This window comes from Watersipora subatra, chromosome 6 (assembly GCF_963576615.1).
Source record: "Watersipora subatra chromosome 6, tzWatSuba1.1, whole genome shotgun sequence".
In the NCBI taxonomy this organism is placed as follows: domain Eukaryota; kingdom Metazoa; phylum Bryozoa; class Gymnolaemata; order Cheilostomatida; family Watersiporidae; genus Watersipora; species Watersipora subatra.
The window spans coordinates 39,044,961-39,067,961 of NC_088713.1; the positions used below are offsets into that span (position 1 = coordinate 39,044,961).

At 33.9% G+C, this 23,001-nt stretch overlaps 1 protein-coding gene and 1 long non-coding RNA gene across 11 annotated transcripts in view; both read left to right on the forward strand.

The window, feature by feature from the left end:
* The window catches only part of LOC137398569 (uncharacterized), a 237,926-nt gene that overhangs the window by 28,307 nt on the left and 186,618 nt on the right, over window positions 1-23,001 (forward strand). For 4 of the 10 annotated variants that reach the window (XM_068084713.1, XM_068084715.1, XM_068084711.1 and 1 more), the window contains 3 exons: window positions 16,522-16,576; window positions 21,076-21,131; window positions 21,875-22,058. In XM_068084713.1, coding sequence (XP_067940814.1) covers window positions 16,522-16,576; window positions 21,076-21,131; window positions 21,875-21,994 — 231 coding nt within the window. In that variant the 3' untranslated portion in view covers window positions 21,995-22,058. Of the gene's footprint in view, window positions 1-8,886; window positions 9,068-9,768; window positions 9,846-10,278; window positions 10,345-15,939; window positions 16,093-16,521; window positions 16,577-21,075; window positions 21,132-21,874; window positions 22,059-23,001 lie in introns of those variants that run through there. The other 6 variants (XM_068084716.1, XM_068084717.1, XM_068084718.1 and 3 more) reach the window with 4 other exon arrangements.
* On the forward strand, window positions 527-2,503 carry LOC137398572 (uncharacterized). Its single transcript, XR_010978968.1, has 3 exons — window positions 527-590; window positions 1,870-2,036; window positions 2,448-2,503. It is a non-coding gene; the product is annotated as an uncharacterized lncRNA (long non-coding RNA).

Below are 23,001 nucleotides of genomic sequence, written 5' to 3' on the forward strand. Positions count from 1 at the left end.
TCTAATTTTTTTTCTAAATTGTAATAGTTAGATATTAATAATAATAGGAATCGAAAATTAAAAAAAACTCATCTCGTTATAAGTGTGCAATAATTTGGTTATAAATGTAGAAACTTAATTTACATTCAGTTTGTTCGGTCTTTTAGATTTTGTTTTATAATTAATAAAGAATCTTTTTTATGCAATCACGGTAAGCAGGGTGGTCTAGCTGGAATCTCTACGTTTGCTACAGGGTTGCTATTGAAACTTATGAGTTTTTTTAGCAATATCAGTCAAATTGAAAACATAAAATAATTTCAAGGTAATTCCTGTGAATTAGAGTATGCTGAGTCTAACTGCGTATTACTGAGTTCAGTTTTGACAAGAGACTGAAATGTCATACTGTATGTTTTGTTTGGCTTGTAGTGGGACATGATTGGACAGCGAGTTGAAAACATAGAAAATATGATGCTGAGCAGATATTTTATATTGGTTCTTTTTGCTGATGACATGACATTTGGGAACTTCTTGGTTTTTTTTAGTACATGTACATGTGAAGGATAAAGGACCAGACACACGTTCACCTCATTTATTATGAAGACCTCATTTTGGTAAGTATGATCTGCTAAAGAGTGTTATTGTATTCACTTTTAGCTGATTAAAGCCAACTTCATGCTGGTGCTACTAGTAAGCAATGCTAACTCTATGGAAGAAGATAAGATAACTCCAGTGTGCTATTTCTTTTGTGAAACTTCATGAGTGTTTTTGATAACTTTGATGCGCAAAATAGTTTTCATGGTATTTGCTTAGATCTGATTAAGACTAACTTTGTGTTGGTGCTATTAGTAGGCAGTGCTAACTCAATGGAACAAGACAAGATAACTCCAAGATGTTACTCGTTTTTAAAACTGAGTGGTTTCTGAAAGTCTGATTTGCTAGCGATTGTTGATTTGTATTTGCTTAGATCTGATTAAGACTAACTTTGTGCTGGTTTTGCTAGAAAGCATTGCTAACTCTATGAAAAAATAGAGGTAACTCTAATGCGCTATTATTTTGGAAAAGTTCCTGATGAAGTGGGTAACATAGAATTAACTTAAAACGTGGAAACTATAAGTGTCTTTGCTATTTGTTATGTTTAATTTTTGTGCGGTGCATGAGCTAGAAAACCAAAGCTTACACAATGAGTTTTTATGCTTCAAATGTATTGGGAGTTGCTTTTGTTCCGAATCCTAGAAATGGTAAAATCCAAAAGGATTCGAGTGTATTTTGCCTTGCTAAATTAGTGTAAACATCGTCAACATAAATTTGTAGAAACGCTGACTGTTGATTGATCTGAATTGATAATATTTAGCTAAGCTATTCCCAGTGGAGGTTTAACAAAGCAGCACTACAATCAATTTCAATCAGAAATCCTGGCTTAGTTAGTGCAACTAATTGAAGAAATGAATTTAAAACTGGCCCTGACCAAAAAGTGAGCCTATTCTAAAACAAGTTTCGTTGTTAAGGATGCATTGTGAACTGTTGAAATAGTTATATCGTGCAACTCTGGTTCATTACAATTAGCATGCAAAGTTGGCAGCAGTGGGCAATTCCGAACCCACTTGACACATGGATGCACAGTGATAGTCTTGGAGTTATGAGTGCTCAGAGAACAAGCAGACATGAGAATTTTGACCAAAAACATGACCATTGCATTTGATATAAAAAAGTTTTTCTCATCTCCATTAGAGAATTTTTGTAAAATTTAAATAACCATGGGACTGCATCTTTTCCAAGGCAAAGTGGTTTTCAAATTTCATTCAAATGCATTTCTTTCAAAGGAGAATGGTTTTGTCAGCTCATTAGAGCATTCTCCAATAGCGATTGTGAGATAGTTCTATGTGTTTGTAGAATCCGATAGGAGAAATCCAAAGGCTAAATAAATTCATGGGCACCAACAGATCTCCAGAACTAGTTTAAGAGATTGATGAAGCTACCAGCTTTTCTAAGATGAAACAAGGAAATTCTACTCAAGGACATAATACCAAGGCTTTTCTGGATGTTGCAAGTTTAAACAAGTATGTGAATGTTACCTTAGCAACGCAGCTTGAAAACTACTTTTAAGACTATGTTGATTTTTATGTAGAGTAAATGAGGGAACGACTCCTTAAGCAATTTTTCATTTAATTTCCATTGTTTACTGGCACCAACAGAGTTATAAACAATAAAGTTTATAAATTACAACTATAGAAGTAATTTAAAATGTGCTCATTTAGAAAACCAACTTTATATTTTATGAATTTTATAAGAACAGCAGCAGCCAGCGTCTGCTTTTAGGTTGTGTTGTCACTATTACTTGATTTGTTGTGTGGCCACCATAAGTTCTACAATTGGGAAGCTCTGACTTGACATTTTGGTGTGTTTGGATTACATGTACAATGTACAAATCATTGCACTAATTGTACTTATACATTAGTACTGTTTTGTAGTTTTATACAGATGAGAAGACCATAAAAGGCACATCGACACTTATGTGTAGAAAAGGTAAGACAACTTTATAGGCCACTTGATACAATCTTTATTTTAAACTCCAACCTATTGTTTCAAAAACAAAATAAATAAACACAAAAATGAGTCTTTCTATTATAATTGATTTAGGTTATTGTAATTGGGTATCAACACTAAAAGCAACCTTTATAATCCTAGCTATATCATCTCATATAGAAAATTTATACCGAGTGACAATGTCACAGATTGATGTTTTAATAAATACCTTATTCATAGCGCTAGCTAGACTAGGAATTGCGTTGAAGTACTCAACAATGCAGTAGTGCAGTGGTTAACATTCTAAAGGTAGAGGTTGGAGAGCACCAATTGCTCTAACCTCTCACCTTTGCTAGAGGTTAGAGCAATTGGTGAAGTGGTGAGCATATCTGTCCACAAAGCTGATGGTTGGGAATTCAAATTTAAAAAAATGCAATCTTACTCACATCAAACTCTAGCCTCGGACAGACATGGCTCTTATAATAGTAAATATTGTGCATATAGTTATTCTCTGTACTTTATTGACACACCTTAGGATCTAACATGGATTGAAGTCTGCCAGGGTACGAGTCTTTTACTGTGATAAGAGTGTGTATTTTGTTCTGTCTGTCAGAAACTACCGCTAGATGCGAAATATTTCTTCCCATAAAATTTGAACCCATGTCATTTGGATTGGTAGCCAAAAAATTAAACACCCCTACCATTCACCACCTAAACACTTTATGAAATGTTTGTGCACAGCCTTATTCTCTGTGGTTTATCAGCAAAGCTTATGAGCTCTCAAAAATCTCTCAGCAACAAAAAAGTTTGCATTTGAGTTTAAACTGTCATATTAGGAACTCTAATTACGAAGGTCTGAAAATATAACTTCTTTTTTAATTTATCTTGTTTGTTAGAAAAAATTGAACTCTTTCATGGCCGTAGACTCATAAATGCATTTTCGCGGGACGACTGCCGTAGACGCATTATTGCGACTTTCTCAGCAATAGCGTAGTTACGTAATTTTATTATTCGTTGACAACGCAACCCACGGTCTTTAAGACTTTTATAAAATTGACAGTGTTGTCTGAAGATTTGTTTATAAAACTAGCCTAGAATAACAAAGAAATTTTCAACTTTTGTTTGCAAATTTCTAATTCAAAAACGAACATTTTTTGTGTCAGTTCATTAATTACCGCGTGCGAGTCAGAAAATTATAGCCAATCCAGATTCAGATTTGTGTACTTATACAGCTAATTAAAGCAGCAGCAGTGTCTCTGGTGGTAGTGAAAGTAATAATTTTGTAAGAGTAAGGAGCATAATGGAGGATCATTTTAGCTTCGAATCGATCGTAACTTCACATAGCTTTATCATTGCACAAATTATAAATCCATTGAATTTTTGCATTGCAAATTTGGTTAAATGTTGGCAAATTAAAATATGTAACAAAAATGTTTTAGATAAAGATTGAAATTGGGAAAACTACTGTTTACATATCACAAAGCAATATCGGCAATTTTCGGTAAAATGGCTAGCACTTGGCAGATACCCGAATTTGTACAAGGTTGGCAGTGAAAGGGTTAAAGAGAATTATATCTCGCCATAGTTTTAAATTAGTATGAATAAATGTGTCTATTGTAGCCCCAATTCAATGTTTAGCAATCATCCTATCACATCCGCCATTGTCAACATTGCTTGTTCAGTTCTATTTTTAGCTCTATGGATCTACCACGACTACATTTTTTATACTCTGTCATTCTGTATTATAGTTCTGAGAAATCCAAGATACGTTGGCCTATCATATTTCCACATGGACTCTCAAATGGTAAGATTTTAAAGATAGTCCTTAACTACAGTAGTTGCCTTTCCATGCATAGATTTGTGAGGTATCAATTGAAAGCTGCCAAATATAATGAAGTTAAATGAGTAAAACTCTGTTTAATATGTTGCAGATGACTTTTCCTTAATAGAAGCATAATATTCACTTTTCCGAAGTTTTGTGTACAAATAACTTTTAACCACCCGTTGTTTTAAATAATAATGATTATTTTTAATGCTTTGCATGTCACTTATGCGGAGTGTCACTGCTTTCTCATGGATAAGACAACTACTAAATCTTTAATCATCAAAATAAGCTTAAAGTTTCATTTATCAGGAAATTACAATTCTAGTTTTTCCAATAGTGTAGTCATTGAATGCAAGAAATTGAACAATAGATCATTTCATTATAGATGTCTAATAAGCTGGTTGTAAATGTGGAAACAAGCTTGAATCATTTTGCTGGTCCTTTTAAATTTAAATTTGTTATAAAAAAAGTTATGGCTATGCAATGACAGTAGGCAGGGTAGCCTAGCTTAAATTTCAATTTGGTCTACAAGGTTGGTATTTGAACTTATGAGTTTCCAATTAATATCAAACTAAGTTAAAAACATGAAACAAATTTCAAGGTATTTTTTTGTGAACTGCAGTCTGCCGAGACTAATTTCATATTAACAAGTTTAGTTTTAACTAGAAATTGAAATGTTATATAAAATATTTTGTTTGGTTTGTAGAGGACCATGATTGAGCAACATGTTTGAGATTCGAAAAGGCTACGATGAGCAAATATGTTAAAATAATTCTCTACGCTGACGGCGTGCTATTTCGGACCTGCTTTGAGTTTGTTGAGTACATGTGGAAGATGAAGGACCAGCCACACATTCACCCTGTTTAGTATGAAGACCACATTTTGGTAAGTAAGATCTGCTAAAGATGGTCTCATTTTATTTACATAAATCTGAATGAAGCCAACCCTGTGTGCTAGTGCTACTAGTAAGTAGTACTAACTCTATGGAAGAAGAGAATATAACTCCATTGCGCTAGTCTGTTTGAAAACTTCAGTTGTTTTTAAAGTTAGATCTGCTGTAGAGTGTTTCAATTTATTCGCTTGAATCTGATTGGGGCCAATTTTGTGCTGGTGCAACTAGTGAGCATTGCTAACTCTATGGAAGAAGGAAAGGTAACTCCAATGTGCTAGTCTGTTCGAAACCTTCTGATAAGTTTGATATACTAAAGAGTGTCTCTTTGTATTCACTATTAACTGATTTGAGCTAACTTTGTGCTGGTGCTACTAAAAGTTAATGCTAACATCATAGAAAAAAATGAGATAACTCCAATGTGGTAGTCTTTTTAAAAACTTTTTGATGAATTAGGTAATCCAGAACTAATTTGAAACTGTAGGTTTTTCTGCTATCTGTAATGTTTTATTCGGGTGCGATTCATAGACGGAAAAGTCAAGACTTACACACGGTGGTTCCATGATTCAGATATATATATATAAATATATATATATATATATGCATGTACATATATATATATATATACATATATTTATATCTATATATATGCATGCATGCAAGCATGCACATGTGAATATGTGTATTAGTGTGCGTGTGTTTGTTTGTCTGTGTGCATGAATATGTGCGTATGAATGTGTGTATGAATGTGTGTTTGTCGTGTGTGCGTGTGTGTGTGCGTGTGCGTGCGTGTGCATGTGTGTGTGTGCGTGTGCGTGCGTGTGTGCGCGTGTGTGTGTACAAATGTTTGTGTGGGTGTGCATGTGTGTGACTGTGTGTGCATGAGTGCGTGAGTGTGCACGTGTGTGTGCATGTGTGCGTGTGTGCGCGTTTGTGTGTGTATGTGCGTATGCATGAGTGTATGCATTTGTGTATGTGCACATGCACTTGGAAGTGTGTGAGTGCATCATTGCATGATTGTGTACGAGTCTTTCTCCGTCTGTTGGTATGAGTGATTGCTATTAGTTTTCTTACTTTTGCCTGATTTCATCTAAAAATCTCACTGATGTGCTCCATGTCTTTCGCCAAATTGCTTAAAATATTAGTTTTCAAAACATCATCTGGTTCATGCACATCTTAAACACACACCTTTATGCTACCAACTGAAAGTGAAAGAAGCCCTGGACATTGCCAGACTTACTGCTAGCGACTTTGTAAAAATCAGGTACCAAATGAGGCTACATGTTACAGAGTAGAATACAGAGGGGTTAAAAGTTACTAAGTGAATTAACTTCTGTTAAAGATAGAAACCATTTTAAAAGTTCCAAGCAGAAAAACTAAATATTAACTACTTCAGTAATAGATGGTGATATTTATAAAAGGATGTCAGCTTACGGATTTAGGAAATAATTTAGGAACCAACTTAAATTAGGAGGTATTGACCATTCTACTTTGAGGTACATATAGCTCTGAAAAAATGAAGGAGTTTAGAGCTATGTACATGCTGAACTTGTTTTGTGTGAACAAACTCCATGATGACTAACTCTTCCCCTCTACAAGAGTGCTGAACACCTATTACAGATTTGAGGTGCCGTCAGTGACTTACCAAAATCGGAAATATTTTCTCAGTAAGAGCCTAATACTTACCTGTATAATCAAATATTAGCTTACACTTAAAAGTTGGCTTGCAACAAAAATCGCATTCCAGTTATTTGTTATCAAAAAATTCGCTATGTGTTACTTTGCTGTGTTGTTGGTGCAAAATATGTGGAAATGTGATTACAAGCTTTTAAAAGCTAAAAAACGAACAGTTAATCGCAGCCACACGAAACCGCCGTAGTTTGGATTCTTTTTTCCCAAACGATTCAAATTGGACATAGTTGCACACGATGGCTTCTTTTTACACTTTCGAGCAACTTCATTCGTCGAAATATTTTCACGAATATACTTCACGCATTCAATAAAACCATGTCTATTGTTCTTATGCGTCTATTTTATTGTCATTGTAATGCTGTGACTTTGAGAACTGATATCCTATAAACCACCATAAAAATTTGTTTAATTTTTTAACCTTAGCTTGAAGGAGTACATATGATTGTCTGATAATCATGACGAGCCTGTTGGTCACCTGTGATCGTCGAAATATGCTGCAGAAATTAATCACGAAATTTGGGTCACATGATCAGAATACGACTAGACGATTAGACCAAGCCGAAACAAAGCGGTAAAGTAGCGAGTATCTATTTTTGATACGGGGTCTTTGGTAAAACCCAAAGTGTTTGTCATAAACTAGTGTTACGAGAAGTTTTATATTGGGCTTTTTATTGGTCTTTTAATTCACGTGAGAACATCACGCGAAAAAAACAATAACCAAATGTAATGACCACCTCAAAAAAATAAACTGATTCCAATCTATGGCGGCTTTCCATTTTTGAGCTTTTAAGACCTTGTAATCACACTTCCACAGATTTTGAACCTACCACACAACAGAGTAATACATGGTGAATCTTTTGACACCAAATAACTGAAATGTGAATTTTGTTGCAAGTCAACATTTGTGTGCGCGCGTTTGTGCGCATGTGTGCGTGTGTGCGTGTAATGGTTGTGTTTCCAAGTTTTTATGTAATTTTATCCAAACTTCCCCACCAAACGATCTGTGCTTTTTATCTATGTCTGTGTGTGCGTCAAAATTTTCTAAATTTCATAGTTATGTGCTTTGTGTTTTTTGCCAAATGTCTCAAAAGGTTTGGTTTCAAAACCCTGTCTGGAACACCTATCTTTATGCTATCTGATGGAGAATGAAATAAGTATGGAGTATTGCCAGGCTTACTGCTAGCAAGTTTTTAAAAAATTTTCAGCCAAAATGAGGCTGCATATTACATAGTAGAATACAGAGGGGTTTAAACTCACAAATAAATCGCTTTTTTCAAGTATGAAAACCAATTTAAAAGTTGTCATCAAAAATCTAATTATAAACTATTTTAGTTATAAATTGTTATGTTTGTAAATTTATGTCCACCTACAAATTAAAAAATAAATTCAGGAACCTCACTTAAATCTCATTTTTTAAGGGAGATAATGACTATGATACTTTGAGGTAATCAGCAATTTTAAATAATTTACTCATGCACGTTTTCTTCAAATTTTTGATGTTTTGTAGAATTGCTCTCTCATGGACAAGACAACTACTAAATTTTTAGTCACCTAACTAAGCTAGAAGTTATATTTATCATGAGAAGATTGTTCTAATTTTTTTCCGAATTGTAATCATTAGATCCAATGCATTGAGAGTTAGATTATTCCATTATCAGTGTCCAATAATTTGGTTGTAAGTGTAGAAACTTAAGCTAAAATCACTTTGCTCGGCCTTTTAAATTCAATTTCATAAATTAAAAAAAAAATGTTATGCAATCACACTATAGGCAGTATGACCTAGCTAGAATCTACATATGTTCTAGAAGGTTGCTACTGAAACCAACAAGTTTTGTTATTATTATCAGACATAATAAAAACACAAACAAATTTCAAGATAACTCCTGAGTTAGAGTCTAATGAGTCTAACTGTGTATTAACGAGTTCAGTTTTGACAGGAAACTGAAATGTCACACCGCATGTTTTGTTTGGTTTGTAGAGGGACATGATTGAACAACAAGTTGTAGACATGGAAAATATGATGCTGAGCGAACTTATTGAAATATATCTCTACGCTGACGACATGCCATCTGGAAACTTCTTCGAGTTTGTTGAGTACATTTGGAAGATGAAGGACCAGCCCACACACTCACCCCGTTTATTTTGAAGACCTCGTCTTGGTAAGTATGATCTGCTAAAGATTGTCTGATTGTATTCATTTTTAGGCTGATTAAAGCCAACTTTGTGCTGGTGCTGCTAGTAAGAAATGCTAACTCTACGGATGAACATAAGATAACTCCAATGTGATGTTTATTTTGGAAAACTTGATGAGTGGTGTTGATAGATTTGATGCGCAAACGGGTGTCTCATTGTATTTGTTTAGTTGTGATTGAGGCTAAGTGTGTGCTGGTGCTACTAGTAGGCAGCGCTTACTCAATGGATGAAAACAAGATAACTCCAAGTTGCTACTCATTTAGAAAACTGAGTGGTTTTGGAAAGTCCGATTTGCTAGGAATAGTTGATCTGAATTTGCTATGGTCTGATTAAGGCTAACTTTGTGCTGGTGCTGCTAGAAAGCAATGTTAACTCTATGGAAAAAATAAAGTAACTCTAATGCGCTATTATTTTGGAAAATTTCACGATGAATTAGGTAACATAGAATTAGTTTAAAACTTGGAAACTAAAAGTGTCTCTGCTATTTGTTGTTTTATTCCTGTGCGTTGCATGACCTGGAAGCTAGGACTTACACAATGTGTTTGCATGCTTTGAATGTATTCGGAGTTGCTTTCATTCTGAATCCTTTAAATTGTTAAATCCAAAACCATTCGAGAATATTTCGCTTTGCTAAATTAGTTTGAAAGTCGTCAACATAAATTTGTAGAAAGACTGACTCAAGATTGATCTGAATTGTTAATACTCAGCTAAGCTATCCCTAGTGGAGGTTTAACAAAGCAACACTACAATCAATTTCAATCAGACATCCTGGCTTTGATAGTCTAATTTGTTGACTGCATGAATGGAAAACCGAACTTGACCCGAAAGCAAGTATACTTTAACAGGTTCAGTTGTTAAGAATGCATTGTGAACTGTTGAAAGAATTATACAGTGCACCTCTGATTCGTCTGCAGTGGGCGACTTTGACCCCACTTGACACATGGAAACACCGTGGTAGACTTGAAGTCATGAATAGTCAGAAAACAACCAGACATGGGAATTTTGATAAAATATGACCATTTCAGTTGATATAGAAAGTCGTTTTTCACACTCAATAAATATTTTCTATAAAATTTAGATTAACATGCTAATGCATATGTTTCAAGGCAAATTGGTTTTCTCAGATCATTGGAGCAGATTCCAATAGCAATTGTGAGATAGTTCTATGCGCTTGTAGAACTCTGTGAGCAAAATCCAAAAGCTAAATGAATTCATGTGCCCCAACAGATATCTAGAACTATATGTAGTTCAAGAGATTGATGAAGCTACCAGCTTCTCTAAGATGAAACAAGGAAAGTCTACCCAAGGTCATTATAACCAAGCCTCTTCTTGTAGTTGTGAGTTTATACAAGTCTATGAATGTTACATTAGCAAGGCACCTTGACAACTACCTTCAAAACGATGTTGATGTTTATGTGAAGTAAACAAAAAAACAGCTCCTTAAATAATTATTAATGTTACTTTTCATTGTTTACTGGCACCAACTGAAATATAAACAGGAAATATTATAAATTGCAATTATAAAAAGAAATTAAAATTTGTCTATCTAAAAAACAAACTTTCAACTTTATATTTCATGAATTTTATAAGAAAAGCAGAAGCCAGCATGTGCTTTTAGTTTGTGTTTTCACTATCACTCGATTTGTTGTGTTGTTAACCAAAGTTCTACAATTGGGAAGCTCTGCATTGACATTTTGTTGTGTTTGGATTACATGTACAATGTAAAAATCATTGAGCTATTTGTACTTATACATTAGTACTGTTTTGTAGTTTTATACAGATGAGATAGCTATAAAAGGCATATCGGCATTTTTGTGTAGGAAAGGTAAGAGAACTTTATAGGCCGCTTAATACAATTTGGTTTTCGAACCACCACATTTTGTTTAAAAAACAAAATATTTAAACACAAAAATAAGTCTTTCTATTATAATTTATGTAAATTTTTGTAATTGGGTACCAACACTGAAAGCGACCTTTTTAATCTTAGCTATATTATCTCATATAGAAAATTTACAGCAAGTGACAATGTCTCGGACGAATGTTTTAATAAATACCTTATTCATAGCGCTATATATAGTCTAGGAATCAAGTTAAAGTAACCAAAAATGCAGTCTAGTGCAGTGGTTAACACTCTAAACAGTGGAGTTCAAAACCTTAAACAGGATATTTTTATTTTCCCCCGTAGTAAAAGAGACGATCCTGGCCAAAAACTTGTTAGTCAGAACTTTGAAAAAATAATCCTTAAGGCGATTGTGACCTAAATCAATTAGAGTAGATCATAAGATCCAGAAACTCAGCTTATGTCAGAATATGCTTCACTCACATTTTGTGAAATAGAAACATACAGCAATGTGTTAAATCTTTAATACCTTATTACACTGCATAAAATACCACATACAGTCTCAATTTTATAAACCACAACAGAAGCATCTGCATAAGATTATCTGGTGCAGAATATACAAAGAGTGAGACTTTTCTGGGAGTGTTTGGAGTCCGATACAAAAATTACTCAAAGACTAGTTTCATTTTCACTTAGTACAGAACTGAGATTGAATGGTATAGCCTAAGGTACAACTGACAAGAATTCCTTGAAATTTGGTGATAAATTTAGATAATTCTCTTTGTCAGAGAAGTTAGCTAGCCTTGCAGGAGCATTTTCTCGGATCAAATACTTGTCACAAAACATATTGTATTCACTAGTATTGTGTGCAGATTTGCTTATAAAAACAAAAGCTATTTTTGCATGTAAAATTGGAGACTTAAAAAACCACTTCATGGTTGCTGACAATGACTTTCAACAGTGAACTGCTGAAAAAGACATCCCTTTCTGATATGAATAAATTGGTTTTTAAAATGTAACTGAACAGTGCATGGTCCTTTCTCATGTTTTATATAGTTTAATAACTTCCACTGCTCGCTAACTCTGCACCAGACAAAGGAATTTAGATAGGTTTTACTTACAAAGTGTAACCTAGGTGTGACAATTTCTGCCTGTGTAGCCTTATTACTTAATTTGAATAAACAAACATAATGACTTATTTACTTCAAACTCACGAGCCAAAGTGTTATGTGAGAGTAAAAAACAGCTAACTCATCAAATTATAACACACCCCAAACTTGAGAAATACTCAATCTAGACTTGCGTGCGCTTTTATGCTTAGTGTGTGCATGCGTGTGCGCTTATGTGTGTGGGATGTGTGCATGTATGTAGAATGTGTGTGCAAGCTTTAGTATGTGTGATAATGCCTAACATTTGTGTGTGTGCGTGCGTGCGTGTGTGTGTGCGTGCGTGCGTGTGTGTGTGTGTCTACATGCGTTTGTATGTGTGCGTGCTTGCACGCGTGTTTGTGTGTGTGCGTGTGTGTTGGTGTGTGTATGTGCATGTATGTGTGTCTGTATATGAGTGTATATGTGTGCATATTTGCGCGTGCGTGTGTGCATCCGTGTGCCTAGGCTCGTGTATGCAGATGAGCATGTGCACGTTTGTATGTGTGTTTGTGTGCATGTGTGTGTATGAAAGTGTGTGCGTGTGCGTGTTTTTGCTAGTCTGCACGGTTGTATTGTGATTCTACATTTTTGCTGATTTTATACAAACTTTACCTTAATATAATCTGTACTCTCTGTAAAATAAATCAACTTGTTTTCAAATATGAAATCAGTTTTTAAAACTGTCATCAAAGGCCTACATGTCAAGGTTAACTACCTCGGAAACAAATAGTTATGTTTATAAAGTTCTGTCAACTTACAAATTTCAAAAATATTTTAGGAACTAACTTTACATGGCTGATAATGACCATGTTATCTGAGGTACCCTTGAACACATGAAGGTTTTTAAAGACTCTTCCTCTCTCCAAGAGTGCTCAACTCCCAGTACTGATTTGACGCTTTCCAAGAGACTCGGCAAAACCAAAAAACTGTTCTCACTCAGTTGCTTATATTCACCAGTTTAACTAAAGATGAACTTACACTGGCATAGTCAATTGTTCTAAGATCGAATCCTCCGCAATGCAATCTCTTTGGGAGAAATGCTGTCTAATTATGGTAAAACAACCCAGTTTTGTAGGGCTTTTCTGACAAAAAGCAGCATGTAATTCTTTTTTTTAGCTGCATGATAACAGAAGAAAAGGTAGTCTTAATTAAAAAAACATCTAAATGCATATCAGTTTCTGGTGCTGAATGTACTAATGAAAAACTTTTACACATTTTCAGTTTATTTTATCAGAAAAGATTGGTACTTTTCTAGTCTTTGCAATTCATTTTGATGTTTGAGGGATCTGACTGCCAGGAAGTTTCATGATTAAAATTGACATGAAAAATAATTGCATTTTAGTTATGTGAAATTTTTTTATTTGAGTTTAAATTGCCATACTATTAACTCTAATTAACAAAATCGGAAAAAGATAAATTGTTCTTGAATTTATATTATTTCTTAAGACAGTTACAAATAATTATATCTCTCCGTAGTTTTTAATTATTATGTCAATCTTTGTTTATTGTTACATTAACTAAATCTTTATCAATCATCTTACCACATCTGCCATTGTCCTCTTTGCATGGTTAGTTCTATGTTTAGCGACATGGATTTACTACTACTAAATTATTTCTACTTTAACATTCTGCATTATAGTTCAAAGAAGGTTTGCCTATACTATGTTTACATGGAGTCTCAGATGGTAAAATTTTAATGATAGTCTCTAACTACAATATATTTTTTTCCATGCATCAATTCCTTTATTTTATTGAAAGCTACAAAAATAAGTTATTATGAAGTCTGATGCATAAAAATTTTGTTTTGATTGTTGCCAATGACTTTTCCTTAACAAAAGTGAAATAATTATTATTCTAAAGATCTGGTACAACTAACTGTTAGCCATCAGCAATTTTAGACAATTAACTATTGCAAATTTTTTCAAATCTATGATGTTTTGTAGAATTTCATTCTCATGGAAAAGGCAACTACTAAATTTTTAGTCACCTAACTCAGCTAGAAGTTATACTTCTCATGAGAAAATAATACTTTGTTTTTCCTCCGAACTGTAATCATTAGATGCAAGAAATTGACATATAGATCATTTCATTATAAATGTTCCGTAATTTTGTAAATGTAGAAACTTAAGCTAAAATCACTTTGCTTGGCTATTTAAATTTAATTTCGTAATTTAAACAAATCTTTGTTATGTAATTACACTAGGTAGGGTGCTCTAGCTAAAATCCCAATGTGTACTAGATGGATGCTTTCGAAACTTACAAGTTCTCTAATTAATATCAGACAAAATAAAAACACAAAATAATTTCAAGGTAATTCCTGTGAATTAGAGTCTACTGAGTCTAACTGCAAATTAGTGAGTTTAGTTTTGACAGGAAACTGAAATGTCATACTGTATGTTTTGTTTGGTTTGTGGTGGGACATGATTGGACAGTGAGTTGAAAAGATGAAAGAAATGACACTGAGCAAATATATAAAAAGGTTTATTTCCATTTATTGTTGGAAACATGGAACAAATGATGACGATGTGCCATTTATAATCCTCTCAAAGTTTGTTGAGTACATGTGGGGGATAAAGAACCAGCCACACATTCACCTTGTTTATTATGAAGACCTTATTTTGGTAAGCATGATCTGCTAGAGAGTGTCTCATTGTATTTAAATTTAGGCTGATTGAAACCAACTTTGTGCTAGTGGTACTAGTGAGCAATGCTAAATCTATGGAAGAAGGTAAGATAACTCCAATGTGATATTTTTTTGGAAAACTTCACAAGTAGTTTAGACAAGTTTGATGTGCAAAAGAGTGTATCATGGTATTTTCTTAGATTTGCTGGAGGCTAACTATGTGAAGGCGATACTAGTAGGCTGTTATAATGCTACATAACGAGAGAAGATAACTCCAAGATGTTATTTGTTTTGAAAACAGTGATTTTGGTAAGTTTGTCCTGCTAGCGAGTGTTGATTAATATTTGCTTAGATCTGATTGTGGCTAACATTGTGCTGGTGCTACTATAAAGCAATGCTTAATCTTTGGAAAAAGAAAAGATAACCCCAACGCGCTATTATTTTGCAAATTTTTATAACGAGGTTGAAACTCAGAATTAGCTTAGAACTTGGAAACTATAAGTGTCTCTGCTGTTTGTTATGTTTTATTCCTGTGCGTTGCATGACCTGGAAACCAGGACTTACACAATATGTTTCCATGCTTCGAATGAATTCGGAGTTGGTTTCCTTCCAATTCCTAAAAATGGTAAAATTTGAATGCATTCGAGAATAATTTGCTTTGCTAAACTAGTGTGAACATCATAAACATGAATTTGTGGAAGCGCTGACTTCTGATTGATCTGAATCTATAATACTAAGCTAAGCTATTCCCATGGAAGATTAAAAAAGCAGCACTACGATCAATTACAATCAGACATGTTGGCTTAGTTCAACTTGTTGACTGCATGAATTGAAAAGTGACCTTGACTCAAAAGCGAGTCTACTTAAACAAGTTTCGTTTTTAAGAATGCACTTTGAACTGGTGAAATATTTATATAGTGCAACTCTGATTCATTGAAATGATAACGTGAAAATTCGTCTGCCGTGGGTGATTCCAAGCCCATTTGACACATGGAAACACAGTGTTTGTCTTGGAGTCTTTGAGTGGTCAGAAAACAAACAAACAGAAGAGCTTTGATCGAAACCTGACCATTGCAGTTGATGTGGAAAATCTCTTTTTATCTCTATTAAATCACTTTGGTAAAATTTGAATTAACATTCAAATGCATTTCTTCGAAGGTATAATGCTTTCTTAGATCATTGAAGCAATTCCAATGGTAATTGTCAGATAGATCTATGTGCTTGTAGACTCTCGTAAAAGAAATTCAAAGGCTTAATGAGTTCATGGGCACCAACAGATCTTAAGAACTAGTTGTAGAGATTGCTGAAGCTACCAACTTCGCTAAGATGAAACAAGGAAAATCTACCCAAGGCCATGATAACAAGGCTCTTCTGGAAGTTGTAAGTTTAAACAAGTCTGGGAATGTTGCATTAGTAAGGCAGCTTGAAAACTACCTCTAAGACTATGTTGATGTTTATGTAGAGTAAACGAGGAAACAACTCCTAAGTAATTATAAATGTTCTTTTCATTGTTAACTGGCACCAACAGAGTTAAACACAGGAAAGTCTTTATGTTGAAACTATAGAGTAAACATGAAATGTTGTTATTTAGAAAACAAACTTTCAAACTTTATGAATTGTATAAGAAAAGCAGCAGCCAAAGTATGCTCTTAGGTTGTGTTTTTTACTATCACCTGATTGGTTGTGTTGCCGCAAACAGTTCTACAATTGGGAAACTCCGCATTGACATTTTTGTGTTTGTGGATTACATTTACATTGTACTAATTATGGCACTAATAATTATACTAATGCATTACTACTGTTTTGTAGCTCCGCACAGATGATGAGACCAGGAATGGTACATCGGCAATTATGTTTAGAAAAGGTAAGACAACTTCATAGGCGGCTTAATACAGTTTGTTGTTTAACCCCAACATATTGTTCAATAAACAGGATATTTAAACACAAAAATGAATATTTTTATTATAATTGATTTAAGTAATTGTAATTGTGTACCAACACTAAAAGCAAATTTTTCAAGCCTAGCAATATCATTTTGTATAGAAAGTTTATAACAAGTGAAAATGTCTCGGATTAATGTTTTTATAAATACCCTCTTCATAGTGATAGCTAGTCTGGGAATCGCGTTAAAGTAACCATAAATCCAGTAGTTTAGGGTTTAACGCTCTAAACAATGAAATGACAGGTTAATTGTTCAAGGCCTTAAACAAGGTGTTTTTATTGGCTCTTGTAGTAAGGGGAATGATCGTTGACGAAGGCTCCTTAAATAGGCCTTAGGGAAATAATACTTAAGGCAATTGTGACCTAAATCAATTAGAGTAGATCATGAGATCCGGAAACCCAGCTTATGGCACAATATATTTCGCTCGCATTTTTGGAAATAAAAAGGTACAGCAGTGTGTTAATTCTTTTATACCTTATTACACTGCATAAAATACCACAAACAGTCCTCATTTTATAAGCCACAACAGAAGCATCTGCATAAGATTATCCGGTGCAGAAGATAACCGGGCAAGATTTTCGGAAACTTTTGAGTTGGACTCAAAAATGCCTCAAATAACCTGCTTGAGTTTAACTTTGTACTAAAACTGAGATTGAATAATACAGCTTAAAATACAACTGACAAGATTTCCTTGAAGTTTGGTGAATAGTTCAGATAATTCTCTTTGTCAGAAAAGTTAGCTTCACTTGCAGGAGCATTTTCTCAAATCAAATACTTGTCACAAGAAATTTGGTATTGGAGACCGGCAAAACAACATCTCGGTTGGTGACAATAAGCGCTGTGATGCGTAATCAGAGCAGTGGACCGGTGGAAAGGACATCTATTTCTGATATGAATAACTTTGTTTTTAAAATGTAACTGAAAGAGCGTACTGCGTTTCCATGTTTTATATATTTTAGTAACTTTCATTGCTCGCTAACTCTGCACTAGATAAAAATGTAGATATGTTTTACTTACAAAGTGTAGACTATCTATGCACTTATTGCACTTATAACATGTATTTATGCACTAACCAGCATTTCTTGACAGTAACTAATTCATACTGAAACAATTGTTCTTTATTGGGTCTAGACTTATGCTCAAGGCTAGTGTTATAGTTGAAAGGCATTGATAGCTGACTAGAGAACTTTTTTAAATTTTTTTATAAATTTTTTTGCACATTATAACTGAGATTTTATTCAAGATAAGACCGGTATTGTTTTTTATCTAGATGTGCTGCCTGTGTGACTTTTGCTGACTGTGTAACCTAATTACTTTATTTAATTAAAATAAAATAATGAATAAAGTCAAAAGTAAATAATAACATTATTTACTTTTGACTTCACAGCCCAAAATTTGTCTGAGAATAAAAGACAGCTAGCTAATTCATCAAATTATAGAACAAAAACAACTTGATTGGAAAAAAAAACCCAAATTTGGGCATAGACATGTATTCATGTCTATTTTTAGTGTGTGGAAAGTGTGTGTGTGGGTGTGCGTGTGTGTGCGCGTGTGTGTGTGCCCATGTGTGAAATGTGTGTGCGTACTTGCATATGTGTGTAAATGCTTAGCGTGTGTGCTTGCGTCTGCGCGAGTGTGTCTACATGTATGTGTGTACGTTTGTAAATGTCCGCATGTCGGTCAGTCTGAACTAACATTATCTGTTTCCAGATTGTTTGCTATTTTAACCAAACTTCTGAATCTGAAACCAAAAATCTAAACTTCACCCACATACGGTGTGTGCTTTGTAAGTCACTCAATTTAGGAACATAGAAAATATTTCAGGAACCAAATTTAAGTGGGAGACTACAACCATGCTACTTTGAGGAACATCTGAATACATGGAGTCTAAATGTCTCTGCGTGATGGACTTGTCTCCTGTTTCCTGTGAACAAACTCGATGACAACAAACTCTTCCTCTTTCCGAGAGTGATCAACACCCCTGACAGATCTGATGCTTTACAAGACACTTAAGAAAACCTGGAAACTGTTCCCAGTAAGAGTTTTTACTTACTTGTTAAATCAAATATGAACTTACACTTTGGTTTAATTAATCGGCAGTAGCGCACTGGCAGAGCGGAATGTTGCAAAATCAAATCCTCCGTATTGCAATATTTTTCTCAACCTGGAACAGTAGCTTTAGACATACATGGGACTTATTATAGTAATGGTTCTCAGCTTAAGCAGGACTTTTCTGACAAGAAAAGGTATGACATTGGTTTCTTTATAGCTGCATTATAACATAAGAAAATATTGGATTCATTAAAAAAGCATCTGCATGTGTATCAGTTTTTCATACTTAAAGTCTTAATAATTAACTTTTAAACAATGTCAGTAAATTTTAACATAAAAATATCGGTATTTTTCCAATATTGGCATTTTTTGAATTTTTAGGTGATCTGATAGCCAGGATGTTTTAAAATTAAAATCAACCAAACTTGATCGTGGTTAAAATGCCCAAAAACAATCGTAAATGGTAGAAAACCACTGATAATTTTTTGAAAATCTACTAAAACTTGGTGTGAGTTCAACTTTAAGTACCGGTCTTGTTACTTGGATTAACCAGCTCAGGTGTTATAAAGTTTTGGTGTTATAAAGTAAACAATTTCCTACCAAAATGTTATAATTACTAATATATTTTGGGCCTGGAGTGATTTGAGCAACTGGCAGGTGTAATAATTGAATGTACAGTTATTCTGGAATGCCATAGGGTCATCAATTGGCTCAGTCGTTAGTGTCAATATTTTATGCTAAATGTTGCTGGTTTGAATCTAGCATAATGCTATGTTTTTTCTAAACTTCTGCAGTAACAGGCTTCAACTTCTAGCCAGTAGCTTTAACTAGTGGTTGGAGCAATCGGTTAAGTGGTTGGCATATCTATGTACAAAGCTGATGACTGGGATTTCCAATCCTGCACGTTGCAATCTTGCTATATCAAACTGCAGCTTCAGACAGACGGACAGACAGACATGACTCTTATCATAGTAAACATTGAGTACATAGTTATTCTCTGAACTTCAATGGCCCTTCTATGATCTTATATGGTATTTGAGTCTGCCAGGGTGTGCGTATTTTCTGTAATAGGAGTGTGTATCTCCTTCTGTCTGTCAGAAGCTACCAGATGTAAAATATTCTTTCCCACATAATTTGAACACATGATATTCGGCTTAGTAACAAAACACTGTAACACCCAAACTAATCAACCACCTAAACACTATGAAATATATATGAGTGTGCAAGTCTTGTTATCTATGCTGTATCAGCTCACCTTATGAGCTGTCACAAATCACTCACTTACGAAACATTTTGTATATTAGTTTAAACCATAACTGCCATGAACAACTATTATCGTGTGTACTAGGTAAATCAGACACAGTAATTCCGATTTTGTATTTAAAATAAAGATTCGTCCACTAACCTTCAAAGTCATTTAGGCTTTTTTAAAGCGTTTCAATATCCCTTTCGAAAACAACACAATCGGCATTACAAGCCCCGCCCATAAATATGTGACGAAACCTAGCTTTTTCAGGAACGAAAGTTAGGAATGTTTAGTCCAATTTAGAATAATAGAGATGGGTGTCTTAAAACCCATTATTATCTAAATCCAGCTTGTAAAATAATTTCAGTTTTTTATGAAAGGTATATAAACTATTTAAAATTGCTCGTAGCTTTTTACATGACGTTTAAATTGGCTGGACGCCGAGAAAAATTAACTCAAAAAGCGCGGTTTTATCACAAGCTAGCGTTGTTATCGCGCTTTTTTAAATATGCAATGCTAAATAGCTCATCTACCTTTCAGAAAAGACTGATATTATTTTTAAGGCTGAATTTAGATATTAATGGATTTTAAAACACCCATCTCTATTAGTCTAAATCGGTCTAAACCTCCCTACGTAACTTCTGTTCGAAAAAAGCTTGGTTACGTCACGTATTTATGGGTGGAGCTTGTTATGCCGATCGTGTTGTTTTCGAAACCGAAATTAAAACACTGTAAAAAAGCCTTCATTACTCTGAAAGTTAGAGGACTAATTTTTATTTTGAGTACTAAATTGGAATCAGCGTGTCTGATTTACCTAGTAAATACGATAAAAGTTGTTCGTGACAGTTATGGTTTAAGCTGTTGCAATATTAACTCTAACTAATTAACAATGTTTGAAAAAATAATTTTTTTAAGTTATTTTATTTATTAAAACATTTAGAAAGAATAATATCTTTATTTGGTTTTGAATTAATATGTAGATCTGTGTTTATTGTTACACTAACTAAATGTAAAGTAATTATCTTACCGCAGCCACCATTTTCAACTTTGCATGTTTCGCTCTATGCTGTGCTCTATGGACTTATGGACTACATTTTCTCTACTCTATCATTCTGTATTTTAGTTCTTGGAAATCCAAAGTATGTCTGCCCATCATATTTTTACATGGAATCTCAGAAGGTAAGGTTTTGAAGATATTCATTTACTACGGTAGTTGTATTTCCATGTATGAAATTCCTTTGTATCCCTTGAAAGTTAAAAAAATCAGTTATTATGAAGTTAAGCACATGAAAGCTTTGTTTAATATGTTGCAGATAAATTTTACTTAACAAAAGTAAAATAGCAATTTTTTAAAGTTTTTTACAAATAACTGTTAACCACCAAAAATTTTAAACAATTTACTATTGAAAGTTTTCTTCAAGTCTTGGATGTTTTGTAGTTGATTTCTCATAGATAAGGCAACTACTAATTTTATAGTAACCTAACTCAGCTAGAGGTTATATTTATCAGGAGAACATAATTCTAATTTTTTTTCTGAATTGTAATAGTTAGATATTAATAATAATAGGAATCAAAAATTAGAAAAAACTCATCTCATTATAGATGTCCAATAATTTGGTTGTAAATGTAGAAACTTAAACTAAAATCACTTTGTTCGCTCTTTGAACATTTATTTTATAAATTAAAAAAATCTTTATTATGTAATCACAGTAAACAGGGTGGTCTAGCTGGAATCTCCATGTGTGCTACAGGGTTACTATTATAACTTATCAGTTTTTAGCAATATCAGACAAATCAAAAAGAGAAAATAATTTCAAGTTATTTCCTGTGAATTAGAGTCTAATGAGTCTAACTGCGTATTACTGAGTTCAGTTTTGACAGGAGACTGAGATGTCATACTGTATGTTCTGTTCGGTTTGTAGTGGGACATGATTGGACAACAAGTTGAAAACATAGAAAATATGATGTTGAGCAGATATTTTATATTGGTTCTTAATGCTGATGAGGTGCCATTTGGGAACAAACTCCTTTGGGTTTTTTGAGTACATGCGGAAGATAAAGGACCGGCCACACATTCACCTCATTTATTATGAAGACCTCATTTTGGTAAGTATGATATGCTAAAGAGTGTTATTGTATTCACTTTTAGCTGATTAAAACCAACTTCGTGCTGGTGCCACTAGTAAGCAATGCTAACTTTATGGAAGAAGATAAGATAACTTCAGTGTGCTATTTCTTTTGGAAAACTTCATGGGTGTTTTTGATAACTTCGATGCACAAAATAGTTTTCATTGTATTTGCTTAGATCTGATTGAGACTAACTTTGTGCTGGTGCTACTAGTAGGCAGTGCTAACTCAATGGAACAATACAAGATAACTCCAAGGTGTTACTCATTTTTAAAACTGAGTGGTTTCTAAAATTCTGATTTGTTAGCGATTGTTGATTTGTATTTGCTTAGATATGATTAAGGCTAAATTTGTGCTGGTTCTGCTAGAAAGCATTGCTAACTCTATGGACAAAGATAGGTAACTCTAATGCGCAAGTATTTTGGAAATCTTCACGATGAAGTGAGTAACATAGAATTTGCTTAAAACTTGGAAACTATGCTTAAAACTAACTTGAAACTGTCTTTGCTATTTGTTATGTTTTATTCCTGTGTGGTGCATGACCTGGAAAGGCAAAACTTACACAATGAGTTTTCATGGTGTGAATGTATTCGAAGTTGCTTTCGTTCCGAATCCTAGAAATGGTAAAATCCAAAGGCATTCGAGCATATTTTCCTTTGCTAAACTGGTGTAAACATTGTCAACATGAATATGTAGAAACACTGAATCTTGATTGATCTGAATCAATAATACTCAGCTAAGCTATCCTCAATGGAAGTTTAACAAAGCAGCACTATGATCAATTTCAATCAGACATCCTGGCTTAGTTAGTGCAACTAATTGAATGCATGAATTTAAAACTGACCCTGACTGAAAAGTGAGCCTACTTTACAACAAGTTTTGTTGTTAAGGATGCATTGTGAACTGTTGAAATAGTTATATA